Raw genomic sequence first — 24,987 nt, 5'->3', positions numbered from 1 at the left:
AGGTGAGGTAACAGTATGCATGCGTGTTCTATAGTGAAGTCCCTATCTCTGACAGAAAGTATGTTGCAATTGCACATTTGTACAAATTTCCTGGTAGAGTTTTAAGCCATATCCCGAAGGTTTTGAACTTTGTTTTTTTTTTTTTTTCATTTTGTGGGGCTATTTAGGTTATGTTATATGCTAGAGGTACAGTATATGTTGCAATAGGCCTAGGGATTTTTTCAGTAGGTCAATAATAAACTTTTCTATTCATATTACCCACCTCTTGGGCAGATCACACAAGGTCAGGAAAAGATGAGTGAAGCCATATCAAGGGTTGCTTCCAAACAGTTTGTTGACACTATGTGCTGATAACACACATTGCTTGAACATTTCAATTGTCAAACAGTTTTACACTGACCAGGCATAATTTGTGGTAGACTGTGTCTGAAAACATGTCTGCCTGTCTACCTGTACCATAAATGCATAGGCAACAAAGACGGTCAGAGATGAACTTTAGACTGGCAAACAAGCCCCAGTCTGTTAAGAGTATGCTAGGTCTGTTTAAAATAAGGTATGTGAGAGTATGGCAGAGAGATTGAGAAGACACAAACTAGAAGAGATCATACCCTCAAATCCATGTTAATGCAAGAATGCGCAGTGCTTATCCCCATATGCCAAAGTGAAAGCAGATTTCTACAAAGTAATGCTAATTAATTAAACATATTGTTAAAGAAGCGATTGCATAAATATTCACCCTTCAAGTCAGCATTTGGTAGATGCACCTTTAGCCGCAATGAAAGCTGAGAGCCTGCGTGGATAGGTCTAAATTAGGTTTGCCCATCTGCAAACTGCAATTTTACTACATTTGTCTTTGTAAAACTACTCAAGCTCTGTCAGATTGGAAGGGGATTGGGTGTGAACAGCCCTTTTTCACAGATTATCTATAGGATTGAGCTCTGGGTTTTGACTCTCAGCCACTCCATAACATTCACCTTATTGTCTTTGTTGTAGGCTCATTGTCCTTCAGCATTTCCTTATCTTAACTGACCCTAGGCAGATGGGTTGGGCCCTTGAGTCGTGGATCTGTCTGAGGTTTCTTCCTATATGTATCTCCAATTCTAGGGAGTTTTTCCTTGCCCCTGTTGCTCATGGGCTCTCTTTGAAGGTTTAACACTCTGTAAAGCGCAATGAGACATGTGTAATGTTTTGGCGCTCTATAAATACAATTGAATTGAATTGAATTGAATCTTTTGCTGAATTCATTTTATTTTAACTTTTACCTTTATAAGTCTTCCAGGGCCTGCTAACGAGAAGTGTCCCCACAGCATGACACCACCACCACCACCATACTTCCTTTTAGGGATGGTGCATTTTTGGTGATGTGCAGCGTTTGGTGTCCACAAAAAAAAGAAGAATCTACGTAGTCTGATGGCCAAAAAGCTAAATGTTGGTCTCATCAGACCAACAAACCTTCCATCTTTCCTTCTTCCATTTGACCTGGAAGTCAGACACGTCTCTGGGCGAAATTAGTCGAGATTTAATAAGACTAAGAGCTTTGTTACTCATCCATTATAGAGCTTTGACTGGTGAAGAGCTCTGTATGAGTTGCTCCTGTATGCATAGATTCTCCCATCTCCACTGCTGTAACTCTGAACTTCTTCAGAGTTTGCATACCAACTTGGTGGCCTCCCCGCCATTATTCTTTTTGAACGATCACTCATTTTGAAGTGACGGTCTACTCTAGGCAGATCTGAACATTTAGGAGAATTTTAAGTATAGGATATTTTTTTATTTATTTTAAGTTAAAAGCTCTATGAACTATACCTTTAACATTTCTGTAAACTAACAGGAAAATTCTAATGAGGTTTTGGAAAGGTCTTGTGTTCATGAAGAAAAATATGCGACAGAGAAAGTTTTACTTTTTGTTTCTTGTTTTTACTACCTTTCATATTTATATACAAGCTCTGTATTCAATATATTTGTGTTAAAATATAATTTTCTTCATAATATGAACAAAATAAGCATAGTACATATGTGTGGCAAACAGGAACTTGACAGCATGTTTTCCCATTAAAAAAATAAATATGGACTCAGTTTCATGAATTGATTAGTTTTTGCCCCATCAGTTTTAATCACCAACACACTTCTGCTGGACAAGTGTGCAAGTGCTATTAGTTCTACTGGAGAGGAGGGGTGATTGTGTGTACTGTGTTTTTTCTTGTAGTCAAGGTGTTCTGAACACTAGCTTTTTGTATTCCTAACCACTCATTCACAGATGCAGAGTACTAAATGCAATCCGCATTTAAATACTGTAATAAGATACGAGTCACACTTAAGTGGCCAGGCTGGAGCTGGCTCTGGGCATGGCGTTGAACACACGAAACCCCTCCTTGGTAGCAAAGTCCCATGCCAACTCTGCCACCTGGGCATGGAGTTCATGTCTTCTGTCCGCGTGTCCTGTGGGTCTCTCTCCTGCAGAGGGCGATACACACAGATGAAAATAAACCCTGTTATCGTGACACCCTGCAGATACAGTACATCATAGGCACTTAAAACGACAGTTCAACCATAATGTACAAAAGGCCATTCCAGGGATCATTCATATGCGTCCTTTGCTATTTTTCTGTAGTGTCTAGAAAAAGTAAAAAATAACAACGGCAAGCATTCCAACATTACCTTTTACTTTTACTGAGCTTTTCACCTTATGCAAAGAATAAGGTCTATGGCCTATCATCTTCAATTTCTTACTTTGACCACGGCAAGTGTTTATGTTGTTTATTAAAGTACAACTCTGAATAAAAAAAACAGTGCTGTCCGTAACTTCTAAAACATAATTTGAAGTCCCAGACATTTAAAGCTGCGGCGATCACTCACGACATAGGCCTACACCAAAACTGAGTGATGAACGTGAAATGCTTGGAATAGCCTCCAAAACACGGTTAAAGCATTTTGACAGCCTAAAGAAGTTCAAGTTTTTCTAAGTTCAAGTTTATTGTCATGTACTCATAAAAGGATTTATCAGTGATGAAATGTATTGCGCTCAAGAGCCAGCTTCAAAATAAATTGAATAGCAATGTATATTAAAGGTTGGGTACGGAATTAGCAAAACGGACGGCAGAGTTTGAACATATACAACCTCAAGTCCCGCCCTCCATGCACGAGCGACAATTCAAATGCGCAGCGCGAGAGCGAGCCAGGCTAAATGAAATGCCATCCTGGCGTCTACAGCACTATGAGCTTTAGTCTCCATACAATCACTCACATCAACTTCCCCAATTACATTCTTTAGGCTATTCACCTCCAAAGGGTTGTAGTACATATGGTTCAGTAGCCATAGGTGTGTATATTTGAACAGAATCTGGTTTGTTCTTACCAGGGCGATTATCTCCTGAAATATCCGAGTTTAGTGCTGCCCCGTTGGTTCGCCTATTCCACCGTAGCTCCAAGCTGTTAAGTTTCGATTTCATGTTTACAGCACTCTTCGTGTCATGGTAAAATGTAATTTTTGCTACATAGCTTATTTATTGCGTGGGTGATTGAGTTTCCGTAGGTATCCGCTGCCTTAGTTAGTTTGTATAGAAATGAAGTGACACAACAAGAGGGGAACATGGACGTGCAGCAGCAGGCAGTTGGTTTCGTTTCAGCACTGACTCACGGTCACCAGCTTTCGAATGGGTCGCGCGCGGTGGGGAGGGGGAGTAGGAAGAGGAGTAAGACGTTAGATTGACGATCGAGCTGTGAAATGATGGTATGGGGTGAGGAATTCTATTGGCTGGAGTTTTTCGAGCCCTGCCCGTTCCGCAGATGATTGACGTGTTTAATTTCCATTTCAGTGCTTCCAACTTAGTGGCTATAAGTGGGTTAGGAATAGGATTTCAAGTGATTTTGCAAAAATGGCCAAAAAAGCTCATTCCATACCCTACCTTTAATTGAGTGTGAGGGGAGGGGTGTATGGTGAGTGTGTGTGTGTGTGTGTGTGTGTGGGGGGGGGGGGTTACCTGTGTATGTATGTTTGAGGGGATGATGAAATGATGTGTGTATGGGGGTGTGGGGGGTGTGGTGCAATGGTGTGTAAGTGTGTGGGGGAGGGGGCTGTCGACTGTTGAAGTGTACCTGAAGGGCCTACAGAATTCCAACAAGCTAGCTTTCTTTCACAATGACAAATGTCACTTTTACTGCAACATAGTTGTGAGGTTTAACCATGTTAAATTCTAGCTAGTGACGGAAAAAAGTTTTTTTGTTCAGTATATAATTTAGCATTTTTGAATGCATAAAAATGAACCAAAATCTATCATTTCCTATCACTTCCTATCACACCCCTAAGCACAAGAACTACAGACTTTAAGGTAGAGAAAAATGCCACAAGACATACCTGCACCAACGTCTGCACTCCCAACGTGGAGGTCGACTGCGAGGCGGAAGAAAGACAGGGCCATGTAGAACTGCCAGTGTGGTATATCCCCCAGTCCCATCACATGGCTGTACTGCTGAAAGACCTCAGCTGCCTCTGGGATGCCCGCCTGAGCAAGATCTCTTTGCCCAAGTCCTGCACACAGACAAAATAACTGCCCACTGAGAGCCACAGAGCATGTCTGCAGGGCTTTTTCATTCCCCCAGGTGTCACTGTGAGTCATCCATTCAGATCAATGTAATGGGGGAACTGTACAAGCAAATGATGGGACCTCAAAGATCCTTTTTCCTGTGTCAAACAATAATATTTAGGAATATAGCTGCAAGCAGCAATGAGGGGACCGAGCAGTTAGGCCAGTGTAACCATGGCAGCTAAATGCTGTTAGCTTAATACTGCAATCAGACATATGTCCGTGAGATGTCAGAGCAAGTTTCATGTCTAGCACGTCAAAAGTTATAAGCCAACTTGCATTTTTGCTAATTGCAGCAATCCTGGAGGTCAAAGGTCACCACATTTCTGGGAAGTCCTTTCGATGGGGTCATGAGTCCATAGGTGCCTCTCATGCAGCGTTTATACGTCCTCCCTCGCTCCTCGGGCCTCGATCCTCACTGATCTACATAAAGAATGATGGGGCGGCAACAATGGAATAGTCTATCCCTTCTTCTATCTTTCTTTATGTAGATCAGTGAGGATCGAGGCCCGAGGAACGAAGGAGGACGTATAAACGCTGCATGAGAGGCACCCCATGTATCAAGTTTTGTTTTGATAGATGCAAAAGGTTGCTGAGATATGAGCTCGCTTTCTGTTTCTTTCTGTAATTTCGATTGGCTATGACGCACAAACGCTTCTGCCAATTTTTTCTGAAATCAATGCACTGATAAGGCATGGTCTGAAGATGGCCTGTGCCAATTTTGGTAAGGATCAAATTAAATGTGTGACCTGCAAAAACCTGTTGGCCCCCAGTTCTGGCAACACTATAACAGAAGACCATTGCTGAGCCAAAAAGTTCATGTATAGTGATGCAAAGTGAGTTGGTGTTTTGTGAGTGTGTGCTAGAGTGAGGTATTCTACTATACTTCATCATTTACATTAAGATAAAAAAGAAATTTGTGCTTTTGTGCTTCACTGTGTTCCTGCGATCATGAATGGCCATGCTATGCTGCTCACCTGGTTGGATGGGCGAATCAGGGGGCAGGTAGTGGGCCATGCAGAGAGACGCCAGGTCCATGAGTGGGTCCCCCAGGGCACACCTGTCCCAGCCCAGCACTGCTGTCACCTGGGGCTTCTCCACGTCAAACACCAGGCTGCTGAGTCTAACAGAGCAATATTCACCTGTTAACCAAAGCATACAGTACACTATACACATGACATGGGGGTTAACTCAAGAACACCCTATCTAATTCACCATATTCCACGTTTTGTGATTCTGTTTAGCTGTGTGTGTGTGTATGTGTGTGTGTGTGTGTGTGTGTGTATATGTGTGTGTGGGTGTGCGTATGTACATATGTGCGTATGTATGTGTGTATGTGTGTGCGTGTGTGTATGAGTGTAAGTGCGTATATGTGTGTGTATGTGTGTGTGTGTGTGTCCATCCTACCTGAAGTCTCCATGCACCACCTTAGCTGGTTGCTCCGTGGGGAGGTGGGCGGGGAGCCATTCCATCAGTCGGTCCATAGCTGGGATGGATGGCCGTGTGCTAGCTCTGTACCGCTCAGCCAACATGGCCACCAGCTGCCCCACAGGCTCTACACAGAGAGCGCTCAGTCATGTACAACTCATGTCAATACTCTTTACATATCTAATAATCAGTTTATTTTGCATTATACAATAGTGGTGGCTGTTGTGTGACTTATGCTCAAGAGATAAACATAATTATCTATCTGCAACCACTCAATGCTGCGTCCTGCCTTTAACACTCTGTAGGACTGGTTGTCAGAATTATCCTTGAGTAAGGTAGTTCATAAATGGCTTGCCATATTTGTCCAGGTTTGCAGTGTTGGGCTCCAGAGAGTGTATGTGGCACAGGGTTTGGATCACGGCTCTGTGAGCGGCCCTCCTCTCCTCCGGTGTGAGGTCAGGGAGAGATGGATCCTGGAGGAGCCGGCCTCCTCTGGGCTCCAGCAGCAGGAAAGGGCTGCCCAGCACACTACGTACAGTACGCCAACACACCAATCATACAATACGTCAGTTTCTACAATATACTGTACTACACCACAATATGGACACCCGACTCTTCCAGTCTATTTATCTGTGTGTGTGTGTGTGTGTGTGTGTGTGTGTGTGTGTGTGTGTGTGTGTGTGGTTTCTTGGTGTTTTAATCCCCCAACATTGTCTTCAAGGCAGCGCTTTCTGTATGGCGCTAGGGTTAGGATTAGGTGCCTTTAAATTGACGGTGGCAGCGCTGCTTGGAAGACGACATTGGGGGCTTAAAACACCATCAAGCGTGTGCGTGTGTGTGTGTGTGTGTGTGTGTGTGTGTGTGTGTGACCATCCAGCTTACCTCGCATCCTCACAGAGCTTTAAAACGTCAGGAACTGGAACTCTTGATCCTCTGAGTGCAGTCAGTGTCCTGAAGAACAAAAAAACACTTAATCTCAGTGAATTAAGCTTTACACCACACACTGAAATAACTAGTGGCAAAACACTTAATTACATTCACAGAGCAGTTATCACTAACCTTTGCTCTCTCTTCGCTGCCTGTATGTGAGATGACATCTTGAGGACCATCTTTCGCCCCCTGCTACTCAGAAGGTATGTGTGTTGTGAAGAGATATGGCTGATTCTCTGCACCGTCACTGGATCTAGGAGAAAACCGCAATCACAGTGTTGGTTGAGATGATTAATAATTTGCAAGTCCCATGCCAACTCCATTCAGCACAGCACATTTTACATCAGAGATACTGTTCTCTGAACAGTACCTGTGCCAGTTAACTGGATGGCCTCCCTGAGGTAGTGATTGAGTTGGTCCATAGGGAGCTGATGCTTTTTCATCAAGTAGATCCCAGGGACACAGTCAGACAGCGAGAACTGAAGCAACTTCTCCAGCTCACGTATGGCCACTGCAGGATCTGCCACCTATGGAGACGAAACAGCACAAAATATGACATCCAATTAGCCATAGAAATAAATGGTCCACTTTACACAGCTGTTGTGTTCATGCACGCATAAAGTAAAAGAAAGCACAGTAATGTGGGACATAATACATTTAGAAGGGTTTTCAGGAGGGAACCGAATATGCAAGTGAAACAAAATAAAAATGATATATGCAAATGAATTCAAAGTACACGGTCACAAGATGTCTAAAGGCCAGTTCAAACACAAGATCCGCGACGAGACGAGCTGCAACATTCTAAAAACCAGCAACGTTCTAAAACTCTGCAACTAAGATTTGACATGTTGAATGTTTAGTGACGGCTTGCAACTGCTTGCAACTGCTTGCAACTTTTGATTCACACCGCCGCAACTGCTCTCCGCAACCGTCTCAGACCGTCGCGAATCTTTGGTTTGAACTGGCCTTAAGGAGGCCAAATCTAATTTGGGGCCAGGGGACGTTAGACATGTCAGGAGAGGCAGATAAAAGTGTCTCACCTGAATGCCCCGCATGCCCACCTGGGCAGCCGCTTCCACGTTCATAGGCAGGTCATCCAGGAACACGGCCTCCTGTGGCGAAACCCCCAGTCTGTCTGCACAGAGCTCATATATCCTGGGGTCAGGCTTGCACAGACCCACTCGACAAGACTCGACTATCTGGACATGAACATGACACCAGACACCAAAAGCTCCGTTATGGTTTTAGAAAGAGCCTTTCAGGATATTATACGTTTGAGGAATAATTTAAGGGTAAACTCCAAAAGAATCGACATAGAATTCACACAATGGACAAAGCTCAGAGGGACTTTTTTTTCATACTACTCCTACACTCACAATCACAATAACGTGCAACATCAAACAAAGCTCAAGAAACTGAAAAGAATTAGGGGAAGTAGTGGCTGTTAATCAGCGAGAGAATGAAATAAACCACAGAAAAACCCATCAGCTGCCAGATCTATTTTTGTCCGTCTTAACTCTCGGTTTCTCTGTCTTAACCGCTCACCACGTTGAACATTCTCTGGTCCAGTGGCAGGTAGGATCCCCCGCCGGGCAGGAGGAAGTTGTTGCTGAGCACTGCCGTCTTCAGGCCGAGGGCACGGATGCTCTCCACCGCCGCCATCATGCCCGGCAGAGGCTGCCTCATGACCCCGCTGGTCAGAGCCTCCAGGAACGAGTCCATACTGACCGCACAACCAGCCTGCACACACAGACATGGACAAGGCATGGAGGAGGACATTATGAGATTGGACGTATCATTTCAAAGAACTCAAAGAGCATTGAATTAAATGGATTGTAATGCAATGAAACCGTGTGTGTGGAGGCAAAAGAGCCACCCTCATGCTAAAGTCTGCAAGCATTAAGAAATATATTGTATTTTATTATTATTATTGTCCTGATATGTAACTCAAGAATACAGATAAGTCACCATGCCTTCAGAACTTTTTTTTTTTTTTTAGTATGACTCACAATTGTGCTGCATTCATTATTGAAGGCCTTCAAAAACTCCTCTACTCCCAGCTCTCCTCTCATAAACTGTTTCCAGATGCTGGCTTCACCACCCGTCCTGATGGCTCGACCAATGGTGCCGAGCGGAACTCCATTCCTCTCTTCCCACTCTACAACAAAAATAGGCTTTAAAAGGCACCTAGGGTTTTGGTCTTACTAGACTTAGTCAGTTATAGTTTGCAGTTGCAGTTTTTTCAGGTCTCTTTCTTAGTTTACTCACCTTTAGCCTTTGGCATGGGGGATGGTATCAGCACCCCATACATGTCAAATATGACAGCTTTATAAGGTTGAGAGCTCAGGTGGCGTAGGTGCCATGACACAGCGCACAGGCGCACAACACGACGAGAGAGAAGCATCACCTTAATACTGGTGCACCCTGTATCACACTATGAAATGGATTGAACATATTGATTACTATAAATTTAGTAGCCTATATTCACAGATTAATTGCACTGACTACATTAGTGTTATACAATCGTATTGATCAGATCAATTCAGACTGCATCATTAAAGAAAACTTTTAAAAATCGTCTCAGGTGATTTTGAACAATGTCATGCACAGCACAGGTAAATAAAACCTTATGCCAGACACATTATATTCTCCCTGTGGCTAAGAACACCTAAAAGGCCATGAATAAAGTAGCCAACTAAGGCAATAGAAAACTGCCATTTCTTAAATTGATGTCTACATAAAATTGAGGACGCGCACCTAGCAGATTCACCACCGAAATGACAGTGCACGACATTGCCTATAAAATGGTATAGGCTACTGTAGGTCTAGGCCTACGCCACTAAAATAGCCCTAGACTACAGTGGAGTCAGCTGTTACTGCAATGCCTGGGACGAATGTCACCTTCGATAACTGCAAAATTGATGGCAAAAAGTTCTGAACATGTGCTATGGTAAATTGTCGGACTACCTGCCTGGTGTTAGCAACTGAGCTACTTCCTTACAGGACTCCCAGACACTGTTAAATGGGATTACCGAAGACCGTATGGTGTCGCGTTTTCACATTTCACTTCTTTTCATTAAAACATGACAAAGACGGAAACACAGGTTCACCCAAAACCTTTCAACATCTGTCAAGACGTTCCAAGACACAACTACAACACAAGCTCAAGTGCTGTCACGTGGTAGTATGTTTGGTCACGTGAAACTAATTGCTTCCAATATTAGTATCAAAATAAGAGTTCTCTGTGGCTCACTGCAAGTTCCCATAATAAACCTGGCTTTTGCCTGTTTTATTGGTTGAAAATGTCTGTTCATGAACTATTCATGTCTGTTCACGAATGTCTGAATGTGTTGAAATGTTTTTAAGAGTGAGTTGAGAGGAACATAAGTTACCAATATTCTACACAACTGTTGTAAACATGTTTATTTTGGTAGTCAAGTTGAGTGCTAATATAAACTACAAAAAATATACAAACATTTTAAATACATTAACAAAATGAATTCAATGCACTGTAGGCTATTTAGTAAATTTACATCATAGAGATGCCAACTATTTTGTGCAAAATGTGTTTCTAAAAAAACATCGACAATTAAACAAAGCAACATGAACAACTAGAAATGTAATGACACACAAAATGTACAACATTTTAATTTACACCATTTTGAAGTATGTACAATTTACATTAATACACATTTAAGCACATTAACACGGACTGCAACATTCATGTTCAGCAGCATTTTTCTCAGTTCATTTCAAGACAAAATTTCCCTTGTGTGTGTGTGTGTGTGTGTGTGGCTGTCTGTGGCTGTCTGTGGTTTTCCCCTTTTTCCCCTCTGACTGGTCCTTTCTCTGAACTTCTAATTGCTGTAGTTTCGCTATGGCAGTCAGGCAGTCTAAACTGCTAAACAGCCGTGAGTAAAAAAGAGCTCTCAGCAGCTGCCTCTAACTTCGGTTGTGCTACATCACACGGACCAAGTTGTGCCCCCCAGAGACACAAACGGCCCTTTTCACTCAACTGCACAAAGCTTCACATAGCCTTGAACATTTATATCTTTCTCCATGTGTGGAATGGCTGTCGACACTGGAGTCACACAACAGCATTGCTATACTACTGTTGTGTCCGAATGACAGCTAGACCACTTGCCTGGGAGTCCCTTTCCTTTCAGTCCCACAGACGTGAGTGTGGTCAGCAGTCTCACACGTCCCGGAAGCTGTCCACATTGCACAGGGTAGAGTAACCTCTCGTCTTCTGCGAGCGCAAGAGGGGAGTCTGAGTGTTCGCGTCCTGTCTGTTCCCGGTGTGCATGGAGCGGAAGTGCTTCTGCGTCCAGCCGTACACCAAACAGTTCAGCAGGCCCTGAGAGGCGGAGGTGAAAGTCTAACAAGAGAGAAGACATGAGAGGTGATTCTTACGCAAATACAGCAAGAAAGAAGATGGAATACAAGGATACAAGGAGTTTTATTTGTCACATGCATATCATTACTAAAGTAAAGGAGGATTTGTTGTACTTAAACAAATGCAGCAAGAAAGAAGACGGGAGAGGTGGTATTTAAACAAATGCAGCAAGACAGAGGAAACAGACAGAAAAACAAAACGTTCCAAAGTATTGTTATTAGTATTTGTGTCACGTTTACTGACCTGTAAGATGTAAAGGAAGACTCCCACGCCTCCCTCTACAGCGTCTGGCTTAATAAGCATCATGGTGGCCAAGAAGGTTGCTGTAATACACACGGAATCATTGAGAGGGAGCACTATCTATTTGTGTCCATGGTTATTTCAGAAACATATGTCAACAACATGTGTGTGTGTGTGTCTGTGTCTGTCTGTGTACGTGTGTGTGTGTGTGTGTGTTCTGTATGTGCGCCTATGTTTGCTGCCAGTGTATGCGTTTGGCTGTGTCTGCAGGTGTGTACCTGGGCCCCAGCAGCAGAAGAATGCGGTGGGGTAGAGGAGCATGCGGCCCTTCAGCACTCTCAGGGTGGCCCACTGCTGGTCGCCAAGGAAACCATTACAAGTGACAAAGCGCTTGTACAGGGAACGAGCGTTGGCCATGAGCACCTGAACAAAAGACATGACAAATGCACCTGTATGAGTGTGAAGTAGAGTCACTGACATCCAAGTGATGCAACTGAATAAGAAGCTGCTTTCATAGTCATAAAATCGCTTAGAAATCGTTGTTTTATCGAAAACAGTAATATTTCCTCCCGCCCCCCCGTGTCCCTATCCGCTATTGCAACCTTGCAGTTTGTTCAGGAGGCGATCGCTCCTTGTTTACATCTGGAAGGCTGAGACGCGTAAGGAACAAGAAGAACCACGCTTGCAATTTATATATGTATATATACATATATAAATTGTATATATATATACTGTATAGCCTATATATGTATACATATACACGCTAAAGCTGTCGGGGAAGCTATGCAGAGAAATATGCAAGCATAAAACGAGCGAAAACGAAAAATTAAACCGAAACCGGAGATGCAATCCTGCATAGTTTCTCTTTAAAGTCCTTGGTAGATGGATTTGCTCAAAGCAACTTACAAAACCCATTTGAAAGTAACTGTTGATGGAAAAGAACATCTACTCACTTACTCACTCACTCTCTCACTCATTCATTCATTCATTCATTCATTCATTCATTCATTCATTCATTCATTCATTCACTCACCACGATGCCCAGCAATGTGATGAGGAAGGTAGCGAGGAAGATGGCAGTGCTGTACACGCGGGTGAACTTGCAGGCAGTGGCCACATCCTCCCCCTCCAGCCCAGAGCTCAGGTAGAGCGCGTCGGTGTGCATCAGCAGACACCTGCAGAGACACAGGTACATGATATCAGTGACACTCTTAATGCCAGCAGGTACATGATATCAGTGACACTCTTAATGCCAGCAGGTTTAGGCTTATACAGTAATTTCCCGCATATAAGCCGCATTGTGTATAAGCCGCACGACAGTGTTTTATGCAAGTTAAAAGAAACTAAACCATATTAACACCATATTAACTGCCCCCCTGTATTAACCTCATAGCTGAAGAAATTTCGCAAAATCAATGTATAAGCTGCGGCTAATAGTCGGGAAATTACGGGTAAGGGCATTAACAGTTACGTTAAGTGCATGTGTATGTCTGTGGTGTGGAGTGGTGGTGGTGTGAGGGTGTGTGTGTGTGTGTGTGTGTGTCTGTTGTGTGTACATGGTGTAATATAACAGGTAATACTGTACATTAGGTCATGTGACCTTCATACACACACCTGTAGGGTTTGGTGTAGTTTGTGTAACAGCGGTTCATGTTGCCAGTGACGAACACTGGAGTTGTTAGCAGGACAGGCAGCACGCTAAATTTAGACAACAGAGACAAAAAGAGGGAAGAGCACACACACCACAACAATCTGTTATTGCAGAAGCATGTGGGGAATCCATCGTTACATAGCCACTAAAATAACATTTCCCATTGCTTTCACGTTGAAGTAACATTGACATTTGTGGTGTACAGTAGAGAGCAATTTATAGCTCTTCAAACAATATGACAATGTCTGTACTCACCATGAAACAACAGCAGTCATAATGCTGAATGAGTTGGAACTGGCTGCACTCTGAGAAGGAAAAAACAATTATATAATATAAATATTACATAACATTAGCTTACATAATATCAATATAAAACCATAAAAAAGAGGTCAGTTGATTAAAGGTCACTGTGACAACACTTATGGCATTAATGAATGAGCAATTACAGAGCTCTCACTGTGGTACAACCAGAGCACTTCTAGGAGCTGTACCTGGGCGGGAAATCCATTTCTTCGCCTGTCATAGTTTCTCTTCAGGCCAGTATACAGGGCTCCCACGTAGTTTAGAGTGTAGAAGAACGACGCCATGTACAACACCTGTGGGGACAGAGAACAAGCAAATGTAACGCAAATTAATAATCAGTGACTCAACACCTACTGTAGCCTATCGCTGTTGTGCTGTAGCCTGGTAGTAAACTAGACCGTGGAATTCGCCACCCGATGGAGGCGAAAAAAAAGCATGCATTGAAAATCTCACTGCACGCAAGTGGATAACACTACAACCAATGTTTACTATGACTGATTCTGGACTTTGACGCAATTGGATAACACTACGACCAAAAACGAAAGTTGTAGCGCTGTTGTCATCAGTTTAGCTCGCCCACAACCTTTTTGATTACCCCAGATGGTTGGGGTAAACGTAACGTACATCATTGCTTGTGGCCAGAGTATCTTGCAGACACAATTCAAATTGTGCCCTCGCGAGGACTCTAGATTTCCAGGGTAGTTGTGCTGTTTATGTCTGCCATTTTAATCATGAACTTAGACCAAAAAAAAGAAGATTTTTTTTTTTTTTTTACAATGGAGATTTCCATACTTGAAGAGGCTGCTGGTGCTGGGATTCCCCAGTTGGCTCTCGGACCAGATGGGTTGAGGCTGTCCATTCTGTTTACTTTCGGTTTAAAATGCCACATGGCACCAACAGGAATTTCACAGATTGCTCAACTACCCAAGTATTGTGTTATGATAATGATCTCCAAAATGCTTTTTTCTGCTTCCTGTCTTTCTGTCTCAACCGGCCCGTCAAAATGAGAGCAGTTTGAAAACAAAGAGCTTGGAATTCCCTGGTGTCTCAGAAAACAGACAGAGAGGATGGAGAAAACAGGACTCCACAGTCAGAAGTCTGAAATTAAAGGCTGGTCTGTGATTCAAATCATTTTTTGGTATCATAGACTTGTTTCATTCTTGTTGGATTGGTTTGCGTTGTGTTTTAGTTCTAAGGTCTGAATTGAAGATAAAGCAATAAAGCTTCATGGCTGGATCAGGATCAGCTATAAGATGATGATTCATTGTAGATGGTACAATCAGTAGATAACAGCACACAGGCGTCTCAGACAGTAAAACTGAACAAAGTCTAACAGTCGTGATTGCAGAAGTGGTGGCAGAGTATCCCTGCAGAAAGATGATATGCGCTTGGCTTCCTCAATCCATCTCAGAGTCAAAAGCTGAGACAAAGTTAGTTATACTAAAACATTCTAACATGAATCATGCCCGCGTGAAGGTGGTAACGTTTGCACAAAACCTGCTCTGACCAGATGGCAAATCCAGACACACAGTGCTATCTCCTATGTTCCTGGGAAAGGCCTTTTCTTTGTGGTAAACAGGCCTAAATGTGCACTTCATATCAGAGATGAATGTCAGCCTTTCTGGAGACAGAGAAAGTCATGTACAGTGGTATCTTCCCACACATATATAATATTCTACATAATAACATAACACTTCAGAATACAGTAAGAATAACCCAGAATTCTACAGAATGTATCAAATAGAGTCGTACAGAATCCTGGCTCTGAGAGTATGAAACAAACACAGCGGCTCAGACTGAGACATAAACAATCCCAACCAATCACACAGTGCTTTAAGGGCTCAGAGGAGAGGGGTGTTAATTGACTGGTCGCAGTCTGCATCTTTAAGTTAGCTATGAGACCTCTGCACCCAGTGCATAACCCCAATAAGGGAATGAATATGACTTGTGACTTTTGATTCCTAGTTGCCATGGTTTCCATGCATTGCTCACATATCACAAAGGACTCTGAGATATCTATCTCTAGTTATATCTATATTTCACTGCATTCTTTACTTTAGTAATGATATGCATGTGACAAATAAAACTCCTTGTATCCTTCTATCCAAAAGGACTTTCACTTTGACTGAACAAATAACACTGAGGTAGAGAAGGAAACAAGACAGGTGGAAAAATTCTTTGGTCTTGGAATGCCCCGGGAGCGTGATAAGACAATGTCACATACAACAAAGGGCATAAAAAAGAACTCCTTACTGGACAGCCCTTAAAACCTACATTACACGTGCATTGATAAGGCATTTACTGCCTATGTGAGGGAGCAATGGCCTTTACGCATTCATCTATACACGTCTGTCCCTCATGTGTCCATATGGATACCATGTTTACATACGACTTATCACTAAAGGGTGAATTGTTGCTGTTGGACACGTGCAGCAAGTCAAACACAGTGTGCCGAGTCACCTGAGTGTCACCTGAGAATGTTTGTTCACAGTGGATAAAAAAGCTCAGTGTATCTGGGAAAAAGTCCCTGGAGTCCAACTATTGTCGATAAGGAATGAGGTGGAAGTGGTAAGTGCAGGCTCAATTCCGGCTTAATTCCTGTTCAGGAAATTAGGACCTAGAGAAATGGATGAGTTAAAAAAAACCTTCATCCAAGACACCGATCCCTTTCTGTTTGAAGAAAAAAAAAAACAATCCTGCACAAACAAATATGATTTATTTGGATTCTTGGCATTCCAAAATGCCCAGCATCTCATATGTTCTTCATCGTACCATAATCACAAACCTTCTAAAACATCACCCACAACTGAAAAGCTTGAACATGGTTCAGGTAACATCGTCACCTCAATATTGACGAATACAGATAAGACAAAGTAAACATGGCAAACATATTCCCTACTGACGTGACCGGTGCCCTGGTCATTTTTATTACGGTCATCCTGCAGACCAGGAAACTTCATGCCCTGCGGCATGATTCATCAGGAAGTAGGTCAGGAACTGCTCTCATGTGGCCTTCAGTAAGTCAAAATAACCACTAGCAATAGCACCAGCCGTGTTCAATCAAACCAGCCCTATTGGACTTTCTGTTCTTTTGTCTTAGTGGGGCAAAATCCCCAAACTGGGATAAAGTTGTTGGATGAGAGCTGACCTTAGAGAGAGGGAAAAAAACACTAGTGTGTTCACTCCACAACAGCATTCTTCCAGAATCAACGCTCTCCCAGCAGATAAAGAGGGTTCACTGGACAAAATCATGTCAGTCTAAATGCCCGATAAACACAGAGGGATCACCAGCCTGTGGTTGGGACCCACATTTCAGACCAGTGAACTGTGACAGGTTTTGCATGACCCTGTGACCTTATGAGATTGTACACACACTCCCGTTTGTGGGAACTGGCAAACACAAACAAATACGAACAATAACACACACACACACACACACACACACACACACACACACACACACACACACACACACACACACACACACATAACAACAACAATAACAAATTCAAACACAAAGCTCCTCGTCACTCTACGCTGAACAGCAAACCCATCCTTCCTGTCTACACCCACAATGACACTGAGAGCACATGAGGGGAACTTAAGAACTGGGTCAAATCATTTATCCATTTTTTTTCACCAGAAACAATTATCTGATCAGAGAGCGAGGAGACAAGGAAGAGGAGTAGGACATTTGCTGCTCTACTTCAACCAATTGCCCCAATTCCAACTTAATACAAACTGGATAACATTGGCACTTTGGAGGGATCTTCTGTGGGAGCCGAGTGTCTGTCTGGACTGGGAGATGTACTGTAGGGCCATTTGCATAAGACACCTAAAATCAGTCAGTATGACTGTTTCATAATATGAGATGAAAGTGTAGACAGGATGACCTGATTCACCCTCAAAGCAATATGAACAAGAGAAAGCACTAAGGACACAATGACCCACCCACACAACTAGGTCTAAATAGTCTCCTCCTACTCTGCAGGGTTTTCCCAAACAAGATGCAGATGTTGGCACAGACAGTGAGCTACTTGCTCATACTTGTACAAGGTGCCAGCTTAGAATACTTAAGAGAACTCGTGATGGGGGTGTGGCACACAACTAGTGGCACCTAAATCGAAACGAAAATGAAGCACTATGGGCTATTGCAGAAAACTACACACAACACATTGTACTGCAGTACAGTGCATGTTAATCATGGAACCTGCCGAATATACAGTAACACATCCCATCTCCAAGCATTTCACTGCTTTGTGGTTTAATAACGGCATTATTACATGGCCCACAATCACATGGTTTCAAATCATGTAGGCTACAAAGCAGGATGCCCATTTTCTGCTGTACTTACTTACAAAATAAGGCATTTGATGAGAAATGATTGGGCTTTGTGAAACACTGATCGACATTTCTGGGTTTTTTTTACATTTTAACTAATTGATTTATCAAGAAAATAAACGACAGATTATAAGACTGTATGAAAGTAACCGTTAGTTGCAGCCCTACTCTCCAGACAAGTGCTGCATCTTGCATGGTCAACTCTTTAGGAGACAGACACATACCTGTTCCACCGTGTGGAGGTTGTAGCAGGTGGCGCTGCTCTCACAGCCCTGGCTGAAGAGGAAGGCCCCGGTGAGCCAGCTCAGAGCCAGCAGCAGGTCGGTCACACTCAGCAGGACCAAGGGCTTCACCTGAGGGCAGAGATGGACAGACAGAGAGCAGAGATGGACAGAGAGAGAGAGATACAGTATGAATGAAGTCTAGAAACCACCGCAGTAGGCTAGTCCAAAATGTGAAATGAGAAACATGAGAAACTACTTGAGCAACAAAATCCAAAGTCCAAAATTGAAGCAAAAATGTTAGTATAAATAGCCTATAGACAGTTGAAATTACCTGACTGCCAGACAGTAAACTGATGCAATTTAGCAATTGATTTAATTAGGCTACTGCATCAATAGCTTTCTACTCACCTCGGGTTTTGTCATCAGATTCTGGAAAAACGTGTACAGAATGATAGAGCCGGCACCCAGCATGCTAAAAAAAACAAAGAGGAAAGAAGGATGCAATTAACTCTTTGACAAAAGTGGCGACTGTATTAATCAAGAATCGCTGATGTGCTGATCAATTCTCACCTCAGAATTGCCATGACCAGTTGAATCCATCGCACTATTGAGTACACCTACAGAGCGAATGCAGCACGACAGGTCAGAGAAAGAGTCCTCTATTTTATTTTACACTGTTATCATTTAGTGAAACTAGGCTAGGCTATTTCAAACATGGCGTGAAAGTAATGTAAACTCCAATTTAACACGGTTATGCATCAGTCTCACACATGACATAGACCTCAAAATGAGCATGCGGCACGATTTCTAGAACCAGAGAAAACTTCAAAATGTGACTTACTGAAGTCCAGTTCTCATCCGGAGATGTTGTATTGTGTTGGGTGTTGTTGGAAATAAAACTTTCCATGGCTAATTATAATCTGCGTGGTATCCGATTTAACTTTGAATTTCGATAAATAGTCCTTTAAGATTCAACTAAATTGTCTGTTGTCTTGTACAGTAGACGTTGTTAAGAGTCCTCTCCAAAGATTTTATCAATGTGGTTGCGCTGGCATTTATATGTGGGGAGGCGAGGCGTCAACCCAGTCATGCAAAATCAAAGCATGCGCCTGTCTAGCTCCACCCGCTTGACGCGCAAAGAATGAGTTGGAACACAAACGCTTTCCCAACAAGTGAGAATTCCACCACTCAATAAACACCATCGTTGATCGTTCAAAACATGAATTCATGTTGACTCTTCAGTAAAGCTCAAGAACTTCAAAAGTTACACATGGACAGCTTCTTTGCATCTTAAAAGAGCAGGTTAGGGTTTAAATGTTAAAAAGGAACATTCTCTTTCTCAGAGACTGGACCAGTCTCATTACTGATGGAGAACAATAGGCAACTTAATACTAGTTCAGAGACCTTCATGCATCATATCCATGCCTGCACACTGTGATGGGCTCTCCTGCAGTTCAACAGGAGCCTGAGCCTGTGAACACTTCACTTCACCATCAGCATAGGCATACTGCAGCTTTGTTCAAATGTACACACACACACACACACACACACACACACACACACACACACACACACACACACACACACACACACACACACACACACACACCCAAACACGATCATGTGCAGAAACATACAGTACCGTGGACACACAAGTACAATATGGGGAACATGTAGGAGGAGTTGTAGGATAATGAGGTAACGAGAGGTGATTGCGGTTCACTGACTCCTTTTATAGGCCTACATAACATTCCACAAGATTACACACAGGGTCAGATTCTGATGGAATGAATGGTATTTGATATTGTGCATGTGTATTCATATTTACATTAATTACGTTATTAATTATACATTAATTAACTATTATTATTTTCCCCATAAACACCAAGAATAGAGTACACACACATTTGAACTTAAGTACTGAAGCTGTACCATCTGCTTTATTTATTTGTTTACTTAACATTTTTGAATCCGTATAAGCCATGGGAAAATCGTATAGGTTACAAGGTTAAAACCAGAGGTCTAGATAGCCTAATGTAGAAGAGCTCTCTCCCACCTTCACTTTCAAGTGTTATCAGCAGAGAGATAAGCGGACATCTAGCTGATGCACTGGGGGCATGGACCTACAGCACAGCACAGTAGAGCTGTGCAGCAGTGATGATAATATATGTTTGAGTAGTCTGCAGCAGTCTACTCTTGTGCCTGAAATGGCCCTGTGACTGTGAGTTCTGTCCCTAATAGATACAGTACCATTCACATTGTCATGCAGTGTGTTAATTAAGAATGACAAGATTATCGTTGTCTTTTATTTGGGTATTTTAGTCTGGCTAACCCCAAGCAAAGCTACAACCTGTATTTTCATGTTTCAGTTTTTACATGACTATAAATCTCCACCTTTAATCTAATTGTTGTGAGCCTTGTAGTGTCGTCACAGACACTAAAATGATCTAACTGAATCATTGCACACAGTAAGTGAATCTAGCCTCAGTCAGTCTGAAATGTATCTTAGATTTGAACACCAATGTCTTTGCCTCTCATGTTGGTAGAGAAAATAATTTTCTTAAGAGGAAAAAAGAAAGGCTAACTAGATGTCATCTGGACATGGATTTATGCCGACTTTACAAAACCCATTGGGCCTTCACTACCCTCATACAAACCTTAAATCACACTCTGAGACATCATTTAACGTGATGTAGCACAGCCCTGGCATCAACACTTCAGAATCAGAATATTCACACACAAATATTCAGACTCAGCATGAGGGGATTCCATAGACTGGTGGGTGTACTTTCCATTGGTCAGGGAATGTTTGAAACACAATGACATCATTTAAAGACATAATGTCATGCACACAGAGAATGAGGAAGTGGTGACAGTGAAAGGAGGACTTCTTCTCTTTGCATTTTAGCGCATCACTACATACTGTATTAAGCTATGCCTAATAGATAGGTTGGGTGAACCCTGCCTGACATGCCGGTGAATTTGGATTTCGCCAGGCAGCTCAGACTGGAAACCTGCATATCTATCTCCCCTGCTTCCTGTCCACAACCTTTGGGTCTAATCACAAACTTATCCAAAAGACGCACCGGATCATTGGTCTGATTGGTTGAAGGACTATCTGACTCCCCATACCAATGTTCAAATAATAGATTGAGCTATGGTGATAGTCAGACTATCTAATAGAAGCATCTTGAAACTACTATCATTACAAAAGAGTTATTTGCAAAGTCATGGTAGTAATATTTCACTCTCAATACACCATTTTGAGTCAGGAACGTTCTTCACATTGACCTGTTTACCAACAGAGCGAATGGCAAGAAATGTCAGGATTAAAATCAAGGGCCCTACCGACCACAGCATGCTCCCTATCAGTACTTAAACGGCAACCATCTCCTCTGTTTGCTTGGTTATAGAACACGATATAATATCAAGCCCATTGTAGGGGCTGGGGGTGTCCCTCTAGAGTGAAGTTGGGAACTGGTACCCCAGTAATGGTCACGTGACATAATGGTCACGTGACATGACTGCATGTGCTCTCAAACCCAAACCCAAACAAACATGGGCACAACACTGGGCAGCGATGCCGTCACGTGGGCGCCCGACAGCGCCGGCGGACATCAGAGGCGCGCGGACGGTAGCCTTGCGTGGGGACCGGCCCTAAACAGAGACTTCACAGAGAGCCCCTGACCAGACGGTCAGAGGGGAGCGACACAAACAGGCTCAGTGTGCTGCCGACATGTGAGTGCGGCATTACATAACAACCTCACACGACCTCACCTCTAAGGGTCCCTTCTCTGTCATGGGGGGCCCAGAGTGTCCAGCGTCAATCCTGTGTGACAGCAGTCGTGAAATCTACAGGGTAGGTCCATGCACTGTGGCTCTCATTCTGGTTGGGACACCTCTGTTGTTCAGAGAGCACACAATGGCCTGAGAAATGATTGATATGAAAGCATCTTCAGTTCACACTTCAACAGTCACAATTAATTTTGGCAATAAGCACACACTTTTAGTGATAGGTATAATGGCAATGTCCAAAACCCTCCTGTAACATAGAGATTGACAAAAAAACTGTGCTCATTTGAATCTCAGCAGTAATTTATGCAACAAATGTTATTTAAAGGCATTTGCTTTATGGGTAATGCCAAGTCTGCAAACTGGACAATGCAAAACTCTGAATATATCTGATTATATTCATATGAAGGCCAGATTATGACGAAGGCTGAATTTTGATGAATAAGAAACATGCTTCAGGAAAAGCAGAACATTTTGCTACAGCACAGGGATTCAACAAAGAGCTTTCTGAGTTCAAACTCTGTAATATCAGCTCTAATGTTTTCAAAAGAGGAACCTAGATAGTATGCTCAGAATATTGATACTGTAAACTGTCACCATCAAAACCACATGGGGAACATATTGTGTCTAAATCCTCCTGTGTCTGTCACCTAAGATGACAGTTGTCCAAACTGGCCATTGCAGTCATTTATCAGCAGTGAGTCAAGCCATTTGAATTTGGTTTGAATCACTTTCACAGGTTGCCATGGTAATCACTGCAATTTGTTATATCAGGCAGACTATCCTTATGCAAACCACTGCAAGTGTGAACAGCAAACCCCTGTGTGCAGAAGGTCAAGACATCCATGGAATGATGTAAATGATTCAAGGAAGACCCCACTTATGACCAAATCACAATGGAACAATGGACACTGTTCCTGTTCTCATGAACTCTAGACAGACTTCATCAGACAGTTCGTAAAGATTCAGAGGAAAGCAGACTTGAGAGTGAAAGTCATACCTGACAGCGAGAGTAATTCTTCTGAATATGAAGTTCACTCCATTGAGAGATGATGATCTCACACCCACAGATGTGGTTAGAAGCCTAGTGGTGTAAGCCACACATACTGAAATTGTGTGCTGTATGATTTGATGTTCTAGATATTCTTTGAGTTATTTTCATTGCTTAGAAAACAGTAAAAACAAAAAAATTGAGTAAATCTTACGATGATGATGATGCACCAACTGGACAAATGTATAATCATAGCATAAACAGAATGCCTTTTTGGGCACTTTCTTTGGGCGGGCATACCATGTATAAGTATTGTCATGTCTGTATCTCACAAATCTCCCTTGGGCAAGAAATCAAAGGAACAGGCTGTGAATAAAAAAAAAAAACATTTTTATGCCTACATCATGCTAATTACCTATCATATTTGAAAAAAGGGGAGCTCAGGTGTGGGCCAATGCATTTGTCAATATCACTGTTTTATAGTGTACTCTCATCAAATGAAAATCGAGTGCATCACTTTTATTGGTCTATAGTTTCTGGGTTCCTCATCTTGGGGAACAATAAGTGCTGTGCTGCATCCACAGAGTCTGTTCTGTGCTCATTGTACATTCTGCAGACAAATGTGCCTGATGATTTAATCATGTCCTCTGTGAGTTCACCAGTGCCCAAATTTCAGCAATTCATGGCACTTTCATAAAGACCTTCCATGATGATAGTTTGGCGTGATTTGCAAGTTAAGAGGAGGTGTCACACGCAATGTATTACCGGTCCCAGACTGGCTTGCCTGAGGACTGATAAGAGTGATAGAATTAGAGACAACCGAACACAAGTTTATGTGTAGATGTTCTGACGAATGCTTTATTTCTGTCATTTAAATCATTTTCTCTTTCACAGTTACACTTAAGTATTCTTCCTCTGACATTTAAATCATTTTCTCTTTCACAGTTACACTTAAGTATTCTTCCTCAATGAACAACCCATTCAGTAATACAAATCTAAAATCATAAAACTAGAACAAAGCAACTTCTTCCACAGGTTTACATTTGCATGTTCAATCTGTACAAAAATAATAAACTGCATTCTCATTACATGTGTCCCATGTCTATTCCTTCAATTGCTTTGCTATCTTAACATGCCCATATCAAATATAGTACCACATCTCATTACCATTATCAAGTGGTAATACTGTAATTAACACTCACATAACTGAATAGTACATACCCAGTCAGCACAAATAGAGACAAATACGTCTCCGAGACGCCTGGAAAAGATCTGAACAGCTTAATTACATCGCGTTCCATTTAGAACGTCTTATTTTGATCTTACAAACAGCGGCGGCATCTCACTGAGAATGTGTGTCGTAGTTCTAGAACTTTATCATATTTAATACCTTTATAAGATCTTTGTAAGACGTTAGGGAGATGGATGTCCTATTATGACGTATTGATGAGCATCTGGGATACGGCTGCTAAACGCTGTTTGAAGAACTTAGCAAGACGTATCAGATACGTCTGCCAGATGAGCAAACGCTCTCTAGAATACATCTGCAAGACGCCTTCCAGACCTTTCGGACACATCTGCAAGACGCCTTGCAGACGTTCTTGTGCTTACTGGGTACCTAATGAACAGTACTACCAACATTCAACTAGAAATGTATAATGCATTCAAATTTAGGTTTATAACCTTCACAGTACACTTTTACCACTACTAGGTGATCATAATCCATTTCGGTGGATCACACATAGCACACGTGTAGAATACTGGAGCTGCCATCTTAGAACTATGACGTGCCATCAACCTCGTTCAGATACGAACGGTAAATGTCCTGTTACACTTAACATTCTAATTACATTTACCTTAAACACACATTGAATAACACACTTATCTTATGCTCTTACATATTACTGTAGTGACTTCAGAATTTCTCTCTTCTACTCATTAATATCAATGGTTTAGTTCTCTTCCCCGTACAAATACATTAGCTGTTATTCGCGGTAACTAGCATTCAGGAATCTACCAAATATAAACACTGTAGAAACGTTTCACTTCACTACAACCATCTCTGCACGTCATTGAAACTTTATAGTTCACTTCAACTTTATAGTTCA

At 42.3% G+C, this 24,987-nt stretch overlaps 2 protein-coding genes across 6 annotated transcripts; both read right to left on the bottom strand.

The window, feature by feature from the left end:
• Positions 1–1,890: 1,890 nt before the first annotated feature.
• Positions 1,891–10,117, bottom strand: LOC134060061 (acyl-CoA dehydrogenase family member 10-like). Of its 4 annotated transcripts, none has more exons than XM_062516640.1 (13): positions 9,909–10,117; positions 9,210–9,375; positions 8,951–9,099; positions 8,487–8,681; positions 7,982–8,140; positions 7,312–7,468; positions 7,071–7,194; positions 6,894–6,962; positions 6,367–6,539; positions 5,991–6,138; positions 5,561–5,706; positions 4,355–4,528; positions 1,891–2,454 (listed from the first exon to the last, which is right to left on the bottom strand). In XM_062516640.1, the coding sequence occupies exons 2-13, from the start codon at positions 9,343–9,345 to the stop codon at positions 2,315–2,317; spliced, it is 1,770 nt and encodes a 589-aa protein (XP_062372624.1). In that variant the 5' UTR covers positions 9,346–9,375; positions 9,909–10,117; the 3' UTR covers positions 1,891–2,314. The 4 variants fall into 4 exon arrangements, with proteins under 4 accessions (XP_062372624.1, XP_062372623.1, XP_062372625.1 ...); XM_062516639.1 differs by having other exon boundaries at positions 9,913–10,117; XM_062516641.1 differs by having other exon boundaries at positions 9,974–10,117.
• Positions 10,118–10,349: 232 nt separating this feature from the next.
• tmem116 (transmembrane protein 116) lies at positions 10,350–22,017 on the bottom strand. 2 transcript variants are annotated; one of them, XM_062516638.1, is made up of 11 exons: positions 21,874–22,017; positions 18,667–18,713; positions 18,505–18,568; positions 18,097–18,225; positions 13,720–13,824; positions 13,484–13,533; positions 13,192–13,275; positions 12,611–12,752; positions 11,856–12,000; positions 11,581–11,660; positions 10,350–11,319 (listed from the first exon to the last, which is right to left on the bottom strand). In XM_062516638.1, the coding sequence occupies exons 1-11, from the start codon at positions 21,895–21,897 to the stop codon at positions 11,137–11,139; spliced, it is 1,053 nt and encodes a 350-aa protein (XP_062372622.1). In that variant the 5' UTR covers positions 21,898–22,017; the 3' UTR covers positions 10,350–11,136. The 2 variants fall into 2 exon arrangements, with proteins under 2 accessions (XP_062372622.1, XP_062372621.1); XM_062516637.1 differs by lacking the exon at positions 21,874–22,017 and adding an exon at positions 18,938–19,111.
• Positions 22,018–24,987: the final 2,970 nt, after the last annotated feature.

This window comes from Sardina pilchardus, chromosome 16 (assembly GCF_963854185.1).
Source record: "Sardina pilchardus chromosome 16, fSarPil1.1, whole genome shotgun sequence".
NCBI classification, from domain to species: Eukaryota; Metazoa; Chordata; class Actinopteri; order Clupeiformes; family Clupeidae; genus Sardina; species Sardina pilchardus.
The sequence above is the reverse complement of the archived record's forward strand: the minus strand, read 5'-3'. Positions and strand labels throughout refer to the sequence as shown.